The 19433-nt window shown below is 47.3% G+C and overlaps 1 protein-coding gene across 18 annotated transcripts; it reads right to left on the bottom strand.

Annotated features, from left to right (window-relative positions):
- Positions 1-203: 203 nt before the first annotated feature.
- Positions 204-14147, bottom strand: LOC134427127 (uncharacterized). Of its 18 annotated transcripts, none has more exons than XR_010030103.1 (8): positions 14133-14147; positions 13141-13240; positions 8851-8967; positions 8144-8274; positions 6689-6814; positions 4543-4711; positions 2897-3059; positions 204-2736 (listed from the first exon to the last, which is right to left on the bottom strand). XR_010030103.1 is itself a non-coding variant. In XM_063172709.1 (8 exons), the coding sequence occupies exons 1-6, from the start codon at positions 11937-11939 to the stop codon at positions 4702-4704; spliced, it is 708 nt and encodes a 235-aa protein (XP_063028779.1). In that variant the 5' UTR covers positions 11940-12141; the 3' UTR covers positions 204-2736; positions 2858-3059; positions 4543-4701. The 18 variants fall into 18 exon arrangements, 4 of the variants coding, with proteins under 4 accessions (XP_063028779.1, XP_063028778.1, XP_063028780.1 ...); XR_010030108.1 differs by lacking the exons at positions 13141-13240; positions 14133-14147 and adding exons at positions 9569-9851; positions 11931-12132 and having other exon boundaries at positions 8871-8967; XR_010030109.1 differs by lacking the exons at positions 13141-13240; positions 14133-14147 and adding exons at positions 9569-9851; positions 11931-12132 and having other exon boundaries at positions 8871-8964.
- Positions 14148-19433: the final 5286 nt, after the last annotated feature.

Here is a 19433-nt window from a genome sequence, read left to right as displayed (position 1 = left end):
TTACAGAACGTTCTGCAGACAAGTCAGAGGTTAAAACCAAACAAGAGAGTTCCTGGAACATCAAAAAGTCAAAGGAATGTTTGAATAATGTGTAAGTTAATGAATATGCATGTAACCTCAGCAATGTAACAGTATATAGTGAACATGTTTTTAAGCTACCTCTGTGCTCTTTGGCTGTGTGCTAAAAGCATCCCAGTGCTGGATTATTTTGTCCTTTTATCCTTTAATAAACTTTTAAAAATTTTAAAGAATGAACTCTGTTTATCACATCAGTGAAGCTTAAGCTGATCTGCATCCAGGTGTTTTGGGACCTGCTGGGGCAGGCCATCGAGGTTAGTGTGGGGCTACTGCAGTGGAGGCCAAGTATTTCAACACAATAGCATAATCAGCAACGTTAATTAATTTTGTGTTCTTCATGCAAGCCTCAGCCTTAAGAACTCTACCAGCCTCTAATAATACGCATAGTGTTACTAGTATTAATATTTAGGTAAGGATTGTTAGTGTTAACACTGGTACTAAGTATGTTAGCTGGTATTTACTGTGAAGCTCTGCTCTCCCACAGTATGACAAGGTCCTGAAGCTGTCCTCAGGTGCAGAGTTAGGTGAGCACTGCTGTCCTTACCACGATCCCCCAATGGAGCCATGCTCCAGAGACGGGCAGCAATGAATCTGCAGATGCCTTCCCAAGGTGACAGAGCTTGCCCTCCTTCCCATCTGCAGTCAGGGGATGCGAAGGCAACCATTGCTGTCCTCGGCTTCATCATCTCCAGTGCAGCCAAGCACAGTATAGACAATGAGTCTCTGTCAAGTGAGCTGCAGCAGCTGGGACTGCCCAAAGGCAGGGGAAGCCCTCAGGGTGGCACCATCAGCCAGACCTGCTGGGATGTTGCTTAGTTCCCAGCCCTGCCTTCTTCACACCCAGATGGAGGGCAGGCTGCCTGCTGTGCTGTCCTCCATCACCTCCCTTCTGTACCATCAGTCCCTGGGGGCTCCTCAGGTGCTTTGGTGAGGTTTGGCAGCTGCAGGTCTGGTGTGAGCAGAGGGATTCTTCTCTTGTCTCCCCTCATAAGCAAAGCATGCCAGCCAGCTGTGCTGTTTTACATGTCACTGACCCACAAAATTGCAGGAGACTGAGGACTCGTAACAGGTGCAAGACAGGTTCAAAAGGAACTAGGGACAAAACCTCTGCCTTTGTCAGTCCAAAGGGACAGCAGAGCTCACATCTGCTCACAATAATCCTCTGGAGAGCGGAGCAATGTTTGTATGGAAAGATGACTGGGGGTAAAATCAGTGGAAACCGAGTTACATTTGTATCCTAACAGGAGCTATAATGGGACAGAAATTTTAGGGTAAAATACAGGTGCTGTTCCCAGGATGGAGCTGGGTTGGCATGCTCCACAACGATTCCCCATACAACCATAAGGACCTGCTAAGGGGGGTGGAGTGGAATGGGGCACCACAACCAGGCTCTGCCAAAATCTTTGCAGGGGCAGCAACTCCATGTGTACTTTGAAGCTTATTAACTGCATAACAAGGGCTATTTGGCATATGTAGGAACACTTTCCAACCTAGCATCTGAAGACCAATTTAGAGGAGGCGCCTCTAAGTCAAAAGCCAGCCAGACCTTATGTTCTTAGCACCATTCATTTAGAAGAAATCCTGTTACATTTGCAAATTTAAGAGGTGACACCCCCATTCAGACCATGGCTCCTGGGTGCCAACAATAGCTCTTTTCAACAGCAAGGAAATCTGCATGCCCTAGTGTCTCAAGGTCACTTCACCTGAGAGTCCAGAGACCCTAATCCAGCCAGAGTCCTAGCTCCCAGAAAACTTCTGCTATAAGAAATCCTTCAAAGTGTGCAATTCTAGGAGTGGAAATCCTACAGGAAACACGAGGCTTCAGGCTCCAAATGGGATCTCTTTTCCACACAGTGGAAAACTCAGCAAGCCCTTCTGGCAAGACCAGTTCACAGGAGGCCTAGCTGGGTATGATAACAAGTAGACAGAGAGACATGGGAAATGGGGAATCTAGGCCCAAAGGAATGAGGAAGAGTTGATGGTATAGTTTAACCAGTAGATCGCTTGGCTTACAGAATTTCATGAAACATTAAGTACAAAAAAAGTCAAACAAGTATCAGACCTGCCTATTTTCTCACCATTGCATAAGAAAATCCTAAAAGCAGTATAAAGTCACTGCCTAAAACTGATCATAGGATGTAACAAAAAAACAATTTAGGTCATTTGCTAAACTCCAGCAGCCAAGCTGGCCCTACCAAATGTGTATGTTTATATATACAGCAAACAAAACCAAAACCCAAGTAATACCTATCAGAACTCTATTAAAGAAACCTATTGTAATTAATCCTACCTCAAATACAAACCAACCCATCCAGAAAGTTAGCTTCACTCCAAAAACAATTTACACAGAGTTAATAATACCAAGAAATAAAACAACACACCATATACCACCAATGAATATAATAGTGAAGAAAAAAACCCCACATTTTTTTCTTTTTTTTAATTTAAACTAACTTCCTTTATTAGCTAGAACAAAAGATTATGCCAGGACTGTAACAACAACTTCTTCTCCTTCTGAAATGTCCCTTCTCATTCCCAAATTCCTTACAACTTCTGAGTTTAAATCCAAGCAAAATTTGTGCACTTGTGCGTTCGATGCTCCCGTCAGATTCTCTGTTTCCCTCCACATCTTCTTACAATTTCAGTCTTCACGCTGTCCTGCCGTCATGAGTTTGACAGAAGAATTGGCACATGTTAACAGAGGATTTCCCTCCCTCCCTCCCTCTGGTTTCCTTAGCACATATCAGTCAATCCCAAACCTGCAATGATGCACACTCACCCCAAGGCTCACAGCAAGCATGCAGCAGCTCAGGCTTACTTGGCTCCAGGGCTCTGTGCCTCAGATAGCTGAGGAAACTTCTGATGAGCCTCTGTTCCAATAAATTGGAATGCAAACTCAGCTCCATCTCAGGGTCTTGGCGGGAGGCAGGAGAACATCTGGCTGAGCCACAAAAAATCCTTTCTTGGGCGGCTGCACTCTGCTGGAAAGAGGAAGCACATGCTAGTGAACAGCCGCTCAGAAACAATTCTTTTCTAATGTTACCTGCTCTACTTGACTGCTCACTAACACAAGTCTAATTTTATCATTGCAGGGAGAATTCTGTGGGAAAATGTCTGATGAGCAGCATCAAAGGCCTTGCTCCCTGCCACACAGCCTGCAACACCCTTGGGAGAGCAGAACAGTAAAATCACCAAACTCTCCTTTCCATGGGGAAGGGTAGAAGATTACTGTGGGAGGCATATAATGCTCCTATAAATGCACAGCCATTTGCTTTCAGAAGCCCAGAGTTAAGGATCTTCTCTAGGAAGCCAGACATGACATGATATTTCTAAGATTTTCTTCCTTATTGAAGGAAATGTATGTATATACACACTCTTATAAACGTATGTATGTTTTTGGGTTTTTTTTTCTTCTGAAGTTCCCAAGCTCCCAACTTTCTTCTGAAGTTCTGAAGAATGATTTCCCATCTTGAGTAATTTAGAAGAAATGGCCCCTGTGACTCTGGACAGAAGGGCTACCTGCATTTTTGATCATGACAGCTTTTGGGTTTACCCTGGAAGCAGGAGCAGCCAGAGCTGAGGCTCTGCAGAGGCTGACCCCGGCCAGCCCCTTCCTCACTTATCTGTGTGACAATGACTTCCAGGCAGAAGGATGCAAAGCAGGTTTTTGTCTTTTCTCTTGAATGCCAATAGGTAAAATATTTAGGCTTTGAAATAACTAATTACCCTCTCTTTGAACTATCCCAAGGACACTTTTAAAGAAAAGACAGAAGACTGCTGGTACATCCATATGGGATCAGGAGCAAAGCAGCAAGGATCCGAGGCCAGCGGCGTGGCCGGGCAGTGTCACGTCCCTGCCACCCTGTGACAAGGCACACAGCTGCAGAGCCCCAGAGCCTGCAGGCCCTGCAGCTGCCACACGGATGGACCTGGTTCCCTCCCCGGGTGCCCAGAGGGAAACCTGAGGGCAGGCGTCCACCCCGAGGGTGCACCCAGAGCCCCGGGCAGGGATGGAGTCGCTGGCTGCTCTCTGGGGACGAGACCCTCCCTGCAGGTGACACTGCCTTGTCCTCTCCCTCCCTGGGGGACAGGGACCTCCAGGGTCTATGACCAGCCTCCTTCTGTCAGCATCCAGGTGCTGCGTTAGAGCCAGAGGGGTCAAGGCTTTCCAGAACCATAGGACCCTTTAGGCTGGAAAAGCCTTCTAAGGTCATCGAGCCCAGCTGCTGCCCCAGCACTGCCAAGCCCCCACCCAAATCAGGTCCCTAAACACCACATCTTGCCATGCTTTAAATGTCTCCAGCAATGGGGACTGCCCTGGGCAGCCCGCTCCTACGCCTGACCACCCTTTCAGTGAACAAACTGGTCCTCAAAGCCAATCTAAGCCTTCCCTGCTGCAACTTGAGGCCATTTCCTTTTGTCACGTCACTTCTTACCGGAGAGATCTCGGCACTTAAACCTTACCTGCCCCTTCCCTAGGAGGTCTCTGGCTTGCCTGGATGAGAGGAGAAACACTCCCACCACAGGAACGGCAGCTCAGCAGGTCCCACACCGAGGCAGGGGAGCAGCTGTCCTCACCAGAGCTCCCGTGTCAGCTCTCAGAGATCGGCTCTGCTCAGTGCTTCAGAATTGGCTGTTTGGAGGAAGGGGAAAAAACAGGTTAGCCAAGATTTTTATCCAGACTTATCTGATGTCTTTGCCTGCTTTGCCTCTTCCTGACTTCCTCCTGCTAAGAAAACAGCTGCCTTTGGACTTCTAGGGGGAACTGTCACGTAATGCTCAAAAAGAAACTACAGAAATGTGTCTCATTTTTAAAGACTCAGCAGAGAAGACAGATAACTGCAGCTTCTCCATCCCCACTGCCTGCAGAGCTGCCAGGCACCAGGCCAGCTCTGCTGCTGCTTCAAGTTGTTCCCAACTCTGCTGCAAGAACTGAAGGTTGCTTTGGCGTGCCATTGCTCCGCTTCTCCCAAAAAAGATCTTTCAGTGCTGTTACCCCTCCACGGGAAGGGCCTTTCTGTCTCACACACTCGGTGACACGAGGCTGCACAAAGCTGCAGCAGCCTCTGCTCCGGGTGGGAAGGGCTTTCTTCCTCCTCTGGCACCTGGCTGGCACAGGTTGCTCACAGATGCTGGGGCTGCCCCATCCCTGGAAGTGTTTGAGGCCCATTGGTGCTCTGGGATCAGGCTCACAGCAACCTGGTCCATGGAACCATGTCCCTGCCCACGGCAGCAGGCTTGGAATCAGGTGATCTTCAGAGCCCCTTCCAACCTGAATTATTCCATGATTCTATGAACTCAAAAAACTCGGGGAAGAAATCTGTAAAGGTCACTAAATACATAAAAGCATATCCCCATCAGCATAATTTTGAATGAAAAGTATATCTACAAACAGGGAGAAATATTCTATGTATTTGCTGCTGCTACCTTTCAGGCGTAATTTTAGCTATCGCTTCACGTTTTTAAATATTCTCTTTTGAAATAATAAGCAGTGTTCAAATTTTAGCATTTTTCACTATTGCAGAAGCAAAAATCGCTGACAGTCAGGCCGTGTCATTCTTTATGGAGCAGAGCCATCGTGACAGAATTTTTACAGGACGTCACTCCACAGAGAGCACCAAATTCCATATCAGTTGGCAGCTCTGTTCCTCCACATCAGAAAGCTAAACTAGGACAAGACAGCCTCGGGCTTCATGAAGGGCAAGGCGATAAGAGACGCGCCTTAATAATATCATTACAATTTCCACAGATCTGTCACCTGATCTGTGACAGCACAGCACCCTGGCCGAGAGGAAGGTGAGCCTGCCCAGGACAGGGGTGGAACTAGGTCGTTTTCAGGATCTCTTCCACCCCAAACCATTCTGTGGTGTGATGAAACAGGAGAGTTGTAAGGGAGAAGAAGGATGAATTCCTTTGGAAGGATAATTGTTTGCCTCTCTAGTAGCAGGTTTTGCTGGCAGGATTGTTTTGCTCTTGCACTGACTGACCTTGGCTGAAGGTGCTTCACCCTGCAGAGAGCACTAACAGCCTGCTGCACACGCTGTTCTTGGGCAGACTGCACGGAGCTCGAGGGCAAAGAGCCCCCAGCAGTTCCGTGACAGGAGCAGATGCTCCTCCCCACGTTTGGAAATATCCATTAGGGATTTTTCCAGGGGACGGCAACAGCAGACCGGTGTGTACTGCAAGGGCAGACTCTGCAGGCTGCCTGAAACCTGGCTGGGCTCCAATCAAAGCACCTCTTCAGTCTGCTTCTCCCGCTCCTGGTATTGAGCCTAGCTGGCACCCCAGCGCACGGTTACTGGAATACAGAATAAATCAGTGCTGCAGTGAACTGCACTACAAGCTCTGCAGCTCTCGCTGTGTGTGCAGGGCTTAAAACACACCTGGTGCATTTGAAACAGATGAAAATTATGGCTCCCCCTGAATAAACATGATTTCTCTCCTAGATATCATAAATACTTATAAATAAATACTTATCATAAATACTTATACATAAATACTTATTTTGAAAAATAATACTTCAAGGGGTGATCAGAATGGGAGCACAGACAAACGCAAAGAATAAAAACTACAGCGTTTGATGCTTTATCAAATGGTGTGTCTGCCCTACCGTGTCGGGAAGCTGGACTGCTGGACCCAACTTTGCAGCACATTCTTGTCATTGCTTCTGAGCCACCTTCCGCAGCTGCTCTCGTGGCATTTGCCGTGCCGTTTGCAAATTACAATACGAGCGAACCTGGAAGACAAAGCACAAGATAAATTTACAGCTGGACAGTAAAATCTTTTTCTCCAAAATGCAATCAATGTACAGCTTTCCCCGTAAGCTGAAGTACAGGCCAAATTCATAGAATCATTTGGGTCAGAAAAGCCCTTCAGGCAGTGAAAACGAGCATTTAGGTGTGGTGTGAAGCTTGGGGAGCCCTGAAGAGGCCGTAAAAGTCAACTGATATTCTTTGGAAATTACAAATAAAAAATGGGAGGAATGAATTTACAATGAATCCAGTGCGGAAACGCCACAAGGGACAGCTTGTAGGGGAGATGCCTGAAAGCCAAAGCTGTGCTTCAGTGGCATCTGAGGTGGCAATTTTGCAGAGTGCCTGTACACAAGTTTCTTTTCACTGTGAGCAGCGGCTCAGAAGACCTGGCTGTAAAAAACACAGGTTACTGTCCCCAAGCACATGCCAGTGGTCTGGAAAAGGGTGACACTGGTTGACATGACTGTTGTGTTTGCTAAAGGGGAGAGCTCCTCAGTCCTCCTCACTTCACTGATGCTCCCAGTTGTGGTGCAGGTGAATGGCACCACTGGGCTGTGCTTCACCTCCCTGGGTATATTCTGTGCAGGGAACTGCAATGCCATTGCAACTTTTCTGCTCTCGCATCATTCTTCCAGAAAAAAACAGTACCTTGAAGGGGAAAGTGCCCTGTCCCTGTCCCACTTCCTTTGTCACTTGTGGTAACCCGCAGCACATTCCCTGCACATGTTATCTGAATGTTAACTCTGTTCACAAGTGCTGTGAATAAACCCAAATCCAACTGAGAAAGTTCCTCTTTGCTCACATTTCAATACAAGGCTGGAACTATCACCTTGCAAAGAACTTTCCTCTACCAGTGCTAGATGCAAAACTAAAAAGCCAACCTAGGAATGCCTGCCACACTCCAGCACACAAAGCTGCTGCTGTTTCTGATGCTTTTAATGGCTTAGGCTGAGGGCTTTTCTGTTCTTCCTTTGCTCTGCTAATGGGAAGGACTTTGAGACCTCTTTGAACTAGCTACAGATACGGAAGATTGAGTAAACAAGTATTCTTCAGCCCATTTCTCTTAAGAGTTTGTCCTGACAGATATCTTCTCCCTCCTGAGGGTTAGATTATAGCTTGTTTTTCCCTTTTTTCCCCCTTTAGCCCCTGAAGCATTTCGCACCCTGCTGGGCAAATGCCCAGAAGTAATCAGACTGCCTGAACACGGGAAACGCAGACAAAAGAAAAGGCTGCAAGTTACTGTTCTTCTCCCAGCTGGCACTGCCAACTCCTGAGGGCTCAGCCACGACAGCCCACGTTTCTGAGAGTACCTGTACGCTCTGGGTGTGTGCAGCCCTTGGGTCCTGCGGCAGCCTGGAGCTGCAGGCTCGCATATCCACCCCGAGCTCCTGGAACCTCCAGGACAAAGCCACCTCTCCCTGCTGCTCCCGTGTTGCTCTGCCTGTGGAGCAGGGAGGGAAGGCACACAGGTTAGCACAGTGGCAGTGCACGAGCTGCCAGGCATCACCCATCTGACCTGCACCAAAGAGAAAAATCTTAATTTTCAAAACTTCCCATCATGCCACACAAAACACTGAAGCCTTCCAAATCTGGAAGGGATAGCCTGGCATGATGCCCCCCCAGGTCATATCTTACATAAAGAGTTCTTTTTCTCCTGCACAAGGCTCTATATCCTACTTTGACAGATATACAAATATCTATAGAAACTACAGACATTCAATAAGCGATCTTAAATCATAACAGCCAGGCCTCTGTATGGCCGCGCTTAACTCCTGCTGAGCTCAGGCCATCTCCCCATTCCTCAGGCATCAGAAAGCACTGAAACTCCCGTGTTTTCCTGGGGGCTGCCTGCTTGCAGCTGCCCTCCTCTCACCAACGGGGCCACCTGCCAGGCTCCCCGGTGCACAGGGCACAGCAGCCTCCAAGGGGAGTATTCGTCTGTTTGAGAGGTGATTAAAAGCCTGGGGAAAAAAAAAGCTCAGCGATACTGTGGCTCTGAAGGTGCAAGAATCATTACCCTGGAGATGTGCAGGTCACCTGGTTCATGCTGGGCATGCTCTCTGCTCACTTCACCTGAGCGTTCAGCTGGAGAGATCCATTTCCACGCGCTGGGCTGGGTCCATCTCCGTCCCTGCTGTGAGAAGGTGTTCGGGGGGATGCCACTGCCTGCTCAGCAGAGGCTCCACACACTCTGCCAGCAGCAGGGGCAGCCTTTGAGGCCACACCAGCCTGGCGGAGAGTCACTGAGCCATTATGACAGCCACTGATGAATCCTCAACCTGAACCCCAAATTTCACCAGAGCAGTTCTTCCCCAATTTGCTGCTAACAGCTGTACACTGCAGCTCCTCTGCTGTTTCCCAGCTACAGATGCGTGCCAGCACAGGAATATCAGTGTATTTTTTTCCTCCACATCTGTCTGATAACGTTGGCTGTAACGCTGGCATTGTCACGACTATTAAGTCATCCATGCTAAAATGAAATAAACCCCCCACTTTGAAGCACTGAATTCTCTACCAAAGCAAGTGTCTTACTGCTGTCTGCTTGGCCATACTGGGCAGCTTATTTTCATTCGGACAAATGAAATGAGCTTTTCCAGTACAAAACCCCTCTCCAGCAGCACAGGACGTACCACGACCAAGAGAAGCGCCCCCGCCAATGCCCGTCACCGGCCCCCCAGAACCCGCCCGCCCGCGGCGCCGCTGAGCCCACAGCCCCTGGGCTCGGCACTGCGTACCTCACGGACAATCCCGCCGCTGCGGCCTCGGGGTGCCCAACAGCCGGTCCGGGGCACGGGCCGCGCGACTCCTTTCTCCCGCCCTTGGTGCCGCCATCTCGGGACGCCCGAGCGCGTCCCGGCCGAGCCGCTGCCAAGGTCGCGATCGCGCCTGCGCCGCGGCAGAGACGCGTAATGGCCGCCGCCCCTCGGCTGCCTGTGCGGGGGGGCTGCGCTGCTGCCGCGCTCTGGGGCGGGCGGGGAAGGCGGGCAGAAGACCAGCTGCGATGCCCTCAAAAATCCTCTAAAATAAATGCCAAACACCTGCCTCTTACCCTACAAGAACCAAAGAAGCCCCCTTCCTTTAAAACCATCTTGAAATATATTTTATATTTCTATTTTTTATATTTACATCCACATGCATATTTATACCGGACACTGATGTGTTAAGTAATTGATATAGTACATTACGTCTATTCCTATTATTGATATTTATTTATCTGTTGTGTTTTCATAAATATCTTTATATATTGATTGCATATTTCTATACTTAGATTAATATTTCTATACCAGTTCCATTATTCCAAATAAAAACCCCATCAGTAAACAAATGAACATAAAAAAGCCCTTTCTTTTAAGCGACATTGAAATAGTATAATTTATACTTTGTATAATTATATTCAGATTAATATTTATTGTCTCTTTTGACGCAATAATGATAATATATAATATAAATAAAATTCCAGAAGTTTATTTAAATGCTTATTTAAATTCCTTGTCATATCTACTCCTACAACAAATTTTTTCCTCTATTTTTAAATTTTACATATCTAGATGTATTTATGACATATTACTATACTTAGATTACCACCTTTATATTGTTTGTATTTGTAATTTTTAAAGTCAAAACCCTGCCTATTGGCAAATAAAAAACCCGCTTTATTTAACTGTTTTTAAAAATATATATATATTTATAATTTTGATATGTATGTTTATCATTTGTTAAATATTATAACATATTGATGTACTGTATTTAGAAATACTTTATACATATTTCCTATATTATGTTATAATACTTTATATACAGTATTACTTGCATTATGTATTATATCAATTTTTATTTTTCCATATTTATGAATATTTTCTATTTCTAGATATGTCTGCATATATTTGTCATACATTTCTATATTTATTTTTTGATTGGGGTTTCTATTTCTAATATCTATTTTTACACATCTATAAACATATATAATATCCTGTATTAAAATTATCTCTTATTGTAATATATAGTGATATATGTTACATGGATTTTTATTAACATATTCGATTTGATTTACATTTTAGGATTTTTATTCTCACTTCAATACATATATTTGTTTTGTTTAATTAGCGTTACACTTAAATTTTACATTTAAAATCCAATTCCTAAATAAAATGACAAACAGCATCGAATTCCCACCAATATCTTCCAAAAACATCAAGATACCTCCAACAGCCAAGCAACAGCCAGCGAAAAAAACACACAACGCTCTTTTCGATAACAATTCTCATCAGGTCAGAAAAATGGAACAAAAATAAAAGGAAACCCTATTGAAACACACACAGCAAATCACAGAAACTACTGAAAAAAATGAAACCAGCCTAATAAACTCCAAACAGTGCCACTGATCCTGAATGTTACTAAAAAAAATAAACAAAATTCTATCTCTACACTAACTCAAAGAATAAACAATTCTTTGTTTAAAAATAACTTTAAAAACCGAACTAATTAACGAAATGGGGAAAAAAAAATTTCAACCCCTAAAAACCAAGAAAACAACTACCCAAATAAATACTTAAAAAGACCCACCATGTAAATACCCATATTCCCAAAACTAAATCTGAAAAACAACAACCAAATACATCAAAGGACACACATACAAAAAAAAAGCCCCAAAACCAAATAAACTTAAATTTACAACAAAAAAATTATTCCCAACTGAATAAACCCATAGTGCCTCAAGCTATCAAAATAAAAATACCACCTAGAAACAAACACAAAGACTAAAGACAAACGTAACCATAAACAATGTTCCCCAAATTACCCGTAACCATAAAACATACACTACAACCAAACAAACCAAATAAATAAAAGCTCTGGAAAACGATAAACTCACATGCAATTATCGAGATTAAAAACCCGCTGCTATGAACGACACGACGCTACCTCAAGCTCTCCAAAACAAACACTACACACTCACGCTAATAAAAGCCACCGCAACAGAATTAAAATGCGAACCGCTGCTTCACGCTACAACCCGTAAAAACCATTGCGCGCCCTTCTAAACATAATACCCCGGAAAAAAAATATATATCCGACTACAAAACTCAATCCGAAACGAACCTTTATCATCCCTACCGGCACCGAGAACCGTACCACTCAGGAAGAACACCATATCCCTTAGCGTACACCCGCTGCAAACCGAACACAGCGATGCAATCAACGCCTCCAAAGCGCCTCCGAACCACGGCACCGCCGAACTTTGAGCGGCCGAACCCCGCGCTCGCTGCCGGCACGGGACGGAGCGCGGCTCCCGGCAGGAAAGCGGCTCCTGCGGCGGCTGCTCCGGCACGCGGGGCCGGCGCCGCCCCGGGGAGCCCCGCCCGCTGCCCCTCCCCGGCAGGGCCGGCACCGGGCCCGGGGCTACCGGCGGCGCCCGAGCCCCGCGCCCGGAGCGGACGGAGCGGCCGGCACCGCCCGGGCCGGCGCAGCAGCGCCCGCGCCGCCTCTGCCGCCCTTGGCCGGCCCGGCCCGGCTCCGCTCGGCTCCGCACGGCTCGCACCGGCGCGGCTCCGCCCCTGCCGCCCTTGGCCGGCCCGGCCGCGCCGAATCCCCCATGCACCCCGGCAGCTGCCCGGGCCGTGCCAGCAGCGCTCCCGAGCGGGAACGTTCCGGGCCGGGCCGCGGGCACGAGGAGCGCCCTCCAATGCAGTGGCACAGCCCCATTGCAGCCCTGCAAAGGCTGCCGGAGCTGCGGCTTCCCGCAAGCCAACCCCGAAACTGACGCCGCAGGCGGGCTCACCTCACTTCAACAAGGGCAAAGAAATGTGTTCTCCCCTAAAATTTCACCCCCTACGACAGCAGAAAAGAAGGGGCGCTCCCCAAATGAAAGCCTTCGACTGATGGGAAAGGGGGCTTTCGACTTCCATTCAAACCCTTGAAAAGGAAGGACACCAGGGCTGCCCCCTCCATTTAAACCCGAGGGTGATGAAAATGGGGTGGCTGCCTTCAAATCAAACCCATAACACCACAAGAATACTTTTCCCATTCCCCTTAGAATAGAACGCAGGGATTCCCTGTGACATCCGGGATACTTCTAACAGCCTGGAAAAGGCAGCTTTTCCTGCAATCAACACCCTTAAAACCACAAGTCAAGAGGGATCCCCTCAGGTCAAACGCAGACAATAAAAGAAGAGGAGCTGCTTCCTTCTCCTTAATCCCTTTTGTCCTCACAAGCTCCATTTTTGTTCCTGGGGAACCGGGGAGGGACTGGCAAGATGAAATTGCAAAGGGGAAGGACAAAAGTCCCCGCTCCAAACCCACACAGGCTCACCTGTTTGGCTGCTGCTCCCCGGCACAAAGATTCGTCCCTCGGCACCTCCTTTAAGCGATGCTCCACGTATCCAAGCGCGGCTCCAGGTGTCCCCCCGACCCTGTGAGAAGCTCTCGCAGTCCGTCCATGAGACAGTGCCGGGAGCGCCCCATAAACCCCTCCACTCAGCAGCTCCATGCAAAAGGGAGCTGAGGCAAAGCCTCCCCCTAAAACAGCCTCGCCCCGGCAGGAGCCGGCCCCTCATCATCCTCACACTCACACCTGGGCTGCTCCGAGCCCCCATCTTCCTAACAGCTCATACCTGGGCTGCTCCGAGCCCCCATCATATATTTTTCATATTTATATTCGCATTTATATTTAGAATTTATATTACTGTATAATAAAAATTATATTATATATTGCATCTCTTCATGTTACTTACATAGATTTCTATTTCTATTTCTATTCATAGTTTGGTATTATATCTTTATATCTCTATATATTTATTATATATTTCTGTATGTCGATTTACATTTCTATAGTACTTATATTATTTAAAATAAAACCCCTGCCTCTAACGAAATAAAAAGCAAAGACACCCCTTTATTTAAAACACATTTAAAATTTTAAAAATAAATTTGTTTGTCGTAATTCTATTCACATCTATATTTGTAATTTTCATTTGTTGTATTTATAGATATTATATATATTGCAGAGTATACCTTTTTATATAATAATAGATATATTCTTTTGACACAATAGATTTCTTTTACTGATATTTATATGTATTAAATATTTATTGATATCGACATATATATGGTATATTTGGATTTCTAGTTTTATATTTTTTATGAAATCTCCAGCCTATACCCCAATAAAAGCCAAGCAATCCCCAATTTATTTAAACTATATTTAAATATAGTTTAAATCCTGTCACGGCTGCATTGCACAGCACTGCCCCAAGTTAATCTGACACTTGTTCATCTCCTGGACCTGAAACTGAACCCGCTCACCTTGATCACACCTGGCAGAACCATTTTCGTACCTTTTTCTGGCATGTCTTGTTTTTGTTTTTTTTTTTTTGTCTTGAGTTTTTGTGGCCTTTATTGCCTCTCTTTCTTGCCTTGTTTCTTGGGGCTTTTACTCCCTTTTTCCTTGATTTTTTTCTGGCACTTCTTGGGGTTTTTTCTTCGTTTCTTCTTGCCCATTTTTGTGTTTTTTCTGGTTTTTCCTTGCCCCCTTGGGGTTTTTTTTTTTCTGTTTTTTTTTTTTCCTCGGTTTTTCTTTGCCTTTTTTTTTTTTTCCCCTGGATTTTTCTTCCCCATCTTGGTTTTTTGTTGCGATTTTATTTCTTGCCCATCTTGGGGTTTTTCTCTGGTCTGTTTTCAGGGATTTTTCTTGCCCATCTTGGGTTCTTTTCTGTTTTGTTTTTTTTTCCTGGGTTTTCCTTGGGGGATTTTCCGTTTTTTTTTTTTTTTTCTGGGATTTTTCTCGCTCATCTTGGGGTTCTATTCTGGGCTTTTTCCTACCCATCCTGGGATTTTCTTCTGCATTTTTTTCTTGCCCATCTTGTTGTTGTTGTTGTTTGGGTTTTTTTGTTTGTTTGGTTTTGGGTTTGGGTTTTTTTTTCTTGTTTTTTTTTTTTTTCTGTGGTATTTCTGGGATTTTTCTTGCCCATCTTGGGGTTTTTTTCGGGGGAGGGCGGTTTTCTCGCCCATCTCGAGGTTTTTTTCTGTGGGTTTGGTTTTTGTTGGGTTTTTTTTCTTTTCTTTTTCTTTTTTTCCCCCTAGGTTACTCCTTGCCCTCCTGGTTTTTGGGTTTTTTTGTCTGTCTTCCTTCCTTCCTTCCTTCCTTCTTTCTTCCTTTCATTTCCTTTCCTTATTTTCTTTTTTTCTTCCTTTCTTTCTTTCTTTCCCTGTATTTCTGATCTTGGTTTTCCTTTCTAGCTTTAGAATAAAAAAGCAGCAGTAGTAACTTTCAGGCTACCTGGGATTAAAAAAAACTCCAAAACGAAAATGATTTAAAGAAAACTATTTATTCCCTGGAAGCCTGAAATTTTCTACTGCTGCACATGACATAGAGCTTTTATTCCTTCTTATAGATAGTTGATATTCTATACTTACTTTATACAGCGCTCCCTGCCATCTACACCGGCGCACTGCAGGCACAGCGCCACCTGCCGTCTGCAGAGGCGCACTGCAGGCACAGCACTGTGGCATCGTTCGGTTCTGTTTAATGAAACTCGGCTTGGTTCGGGTCTTGGTCTAAACTCGTTTAAGTTCGGCTCTTCGGCCGAACTCGGCACAGTTCGGCTAAACTCGGTCATATTCGGCACATTGTCTAAATGCGGCTCAAGTAGGCTACACTCAGCTATCGGTTCCAGTCGGCTATCATCGGCTCTTCGGTGAAACTCGGCTGTTTTCTGCCACACTCGGCTCCTCGGCTCTCTGGAACAATTCGGACAGTCGCGCTTTACGGCACCTTTTACGACAGTCGCGCTTTACGACCGTATTTACGACAGTCGCGCTTTACGGCACCTTTTACAACAGTCGCGCTTTACGGTAATCTTTACGACAGTCGCGCTTTACGACACCTTTTACGGCAGTCGCGCTTTACGGCACCTTTTACGACAGTCGCGCTTTACGGCGCCTTTTAGGACAGTCAGCATTATCTCAGCAAACACTCAGCACCCGCTCAGCACCATCTCACCACCAATCAGTACCCAATCAGCACCATCTCAGCACCCACTCAGGGCCATCTTAACAACCAATCAGCACCATCTCAGGACCTTCGCACCACCCACTCAGCAGCATCTCAGAACCATCTCAGCAACCAATCAGCACCCAGTCAGCACCATCTCACCACATATCAGCACCGACTCAGCACCATCTCAGCAGCCATTCAGCACCATCTCAGAAACCAAGCAGCAACCAATCAGCAGCATCTCAGCAGCGAATCAGCACACACTCAGCACCATAACAGCAACAAATCAGCAACCAATCAGCACCATCTCAGCCCCCACTCAGGGCCATCTTAGCAAGCAAATCAGCACCATCTCAGGACTTTTGCACCACCCACTCAGAACCATCTCAGCAACCAATCAGCACCCATTCAGCACCATCTCAGCACCCACTCAGGGCCATCTTAGCAACCAATCTGCACCATCTCAGGACCTTCGCACCACCCACTCAGCACCATCTCAGCACCATCTCAGCAACCAATCAGCACCATCTCAGCAAGCAAACAGCACCCATTCAGCACCATCTCAGCACCCACTCAGGGCCATCTTAGCAAGCAATCAGCACCATCTCAGGACTTTCGCACCACCCACTCAGCACCATCTCAGCAACCAATCAGCACACGCTCAGCACCATCTCAGCACCCGCTCAGCACCATCTCAGCAACCATCTCTGCACCCAATCAGCACCATCTCAGCAACGAATCCGCACCGACTCAGGACAATCTCAGAAACCAATCAGCACCATCTCAGGACCTTCGCACCACCCACTCAGCACCATCTCAGCAACCAATCAGCACCCCCTCAGGACCATCACAGCATCCACTCAGCACCATCTCAGCAACGAATCAGCACCCACTCAGGACCACTGCAGCAACCAATCAGCACCCAGTCAGCACCGACTCAGGACCATCTCAGCAACCAATCAGCACACGCTCAGCACCATCTCAGCACCCGCTCAGCACCATCTCAGCAACCATCTCTGCACACAATCAGCACCATCTCAGCAACGAATCCGCACCGACTCAGGACAATCTCAGAAAACAATCAGCACCATCTCAGGACCTTCGCACCACCCACTCAGCACCATCACAGCACCATCTAAGCAACCAAGCAGCACCCCCTCAGCACCATCTGAGCAACCAATCAGCACCCACTCATAACAATCTCAGCAACCAATCAGGACCCACTCATAACAATCTCAGCAACCAATCAGCACCCAATCAGTACCATCACAGCATCCACTCAGCACCATCTGAGGACCATCTCTGCACCCACTCAGCACCATCTCAGCAACCAATCAGCACCCAATCAGGACCATCTCAGCAACCAATCAGCACCCATTCAGCACCATCTCAGCACCCACTCAGGGCCATCTTAGCAACCAATCTGCACCCAATCAGGACCATCAAAGCAACCAATCAGCACCCATTCAGCACCATCTCACCACTAATCAGCAACATCTCAGCACCATCACACCACCAGTTCAGCATCCACTTAGCACCATTTCAGCAACCAATCAGCACCCACTCATAACAATCTTAGCAACCAATCACCACCATCTCAGGACCATTTCAGCAACCAAGCAGCACCCGCTCAGGACCATCACAGCACCCAGTCAGCACCATCTCAGCAACCAATCAGCACCATACCAGCAACCAATCAGGACCATCTCAGCAAACAATCATCACCGACTCAGCACCATCTCAGACACCAATCAGCACCCGCTCAGCACCATCTGAGCAACCAATCAGGACCCACTCATAACAATCTCAGCAACCAATCAGCACCCAATCAGGACCATCTCAGCACCCACCCAGCACCATCTCAGCAACCAATCAGCAACCAATCAGGACCATCTCAGCAACCAATCAGCACCCATTCAGCACCATCTCAGCACCCACTCAGGGCCATCTTAGCAACCAATCAGCACCATCTCAGCACCATCTCAGCACCCATTCAGCACCATCTCAGCAAGCAAACAGCACCCATTCAGCACCATCTCAGCACCCACTCAGGGCCATCTCAGCAACCAATCAGCAGCATCTCATGACCTTCGCACCACCCACTCAGCACCATCTAAGCACCATCTCAGCAACCAATCAGCACCCAGTCAGCACAATCTCACCACCAATCAGCACCGACTCAGCACCATCTTAGAACCCTTTCAGCACCATCTCAGCAACCAGTCAGGACCCACTCATAACAATCTCAGCAAGCAATCAGCACCCAATCAGTACCATCACAGCATCCACTCAGCACCATCTGAGGACCATCTCTGGACCCACTCAGGGCTATCTTAGCAACCAATCTGCACCATCTCAGGACCTTCGCACCACCCACTCAGCACCATCTCAGCACCATCTCATCAACCAATCAGCACCATCTCAGCAAGCAAACAGCACCCATTCAGCACCATCTCAGCACCCACTCAGGGCCATCTTAGCAAGCAATCAGCACCATCTCAGGACTTTCGCACCACCCACTCAGCACCATCTCAGCAACCAATCAGCACACGCTCAGCACCATCTCAGCACCCGCTCAGCACCATCTCAGCAACCATCTCTGCACCCAATCAGCACCATCTCAGCAACAAATCCGCACCGACTCAGGACAATCTCAGAAACCAATCAGCACCATCTCAGGACCTTCACACCACCCACTCAGCACCATCTCAGCAACCAATCAGCACCCCCTCAGGACCATCGCAGCATCCACTCAGCACCATTTCAGCAACAAATCCGCACTGACTCTGGACTATCTCAGAAACATATCCGCACTGACTCAGGACCATCTCAGACACCAATCAGTACCCATTCAACACTTTTTCAGCACCCCCTCAGGACCATCGCAGCACCATCTCAGCAACGAATCAGCACCCACTCAGAAACCAATCAGCACTCATTCAGCACCATCTCAGCAACCATCTCAGCACCCACTCAGCACCATCTCAGCAACCAATCAGCACCGACTCAGCACGATCTCAGCAACCAATCAGCACACGCTCAGCACCATCTCACCACCAATCAGCACCATCTCAGCAACCAATCAGCATCCACTCATAACAATCTCAGGAACCAATCAGGACCCACTCATAACAATCTCAGGAACCAATCAGCACCATGTCAGCAACGAATCAGCACCCATTCAGCACCAGATCAGCACCATCTCACCACCAATCAGCAACAACTCAGCACCATCACACCACCATTTCAGCACCCACTCAGCACCATCTCAGCAACCAATCAGAACCCACTCATACCAATCTCAGCAACAAATCAGCACCCACTCAGGACCATTTCAGGAACCAAGCAGCACCCCCTCAGGACCATCGCAGCATCCACTCAGGACCATCTCCGCACCGACTCAGGACCATCTCAGCAAACAATCAGCACCCACTCAGCATCATGCCAGCAACCAATCAGCACCCACTCAGCACCATCAGAGCAACCAATCAGCACTCAGCACCATCTCAGGACCATCGCAGCATCCACTCAGCACTATCTCAGCACCGACTCAGGACAATCTCAGCACCATCTCAGCACCCACTCAGGGCCATCTTAGCAAGCAATCAGCA

The sequence above is a fragment of the Melospiza melodia genome, chromosome 19 (assembly GCF_035770615.1).
Source record: "Melospiza melodia melodia isolate bMelMel2 chromosome 19, bMelMel2.pri, whole genome shotgun sequence".
Taxonomy (NCBI): Eukaryota; Metazoa; Chordata; class Aves; order Passeriformes; family Passerellidae; genus Melospiza; species Melospiza melodia.
The sequence above is the reverse complement of the archived record's forward strand: the minus strand, read 5'-3'. Positions and strand labels throughout refer to the sequence as shown.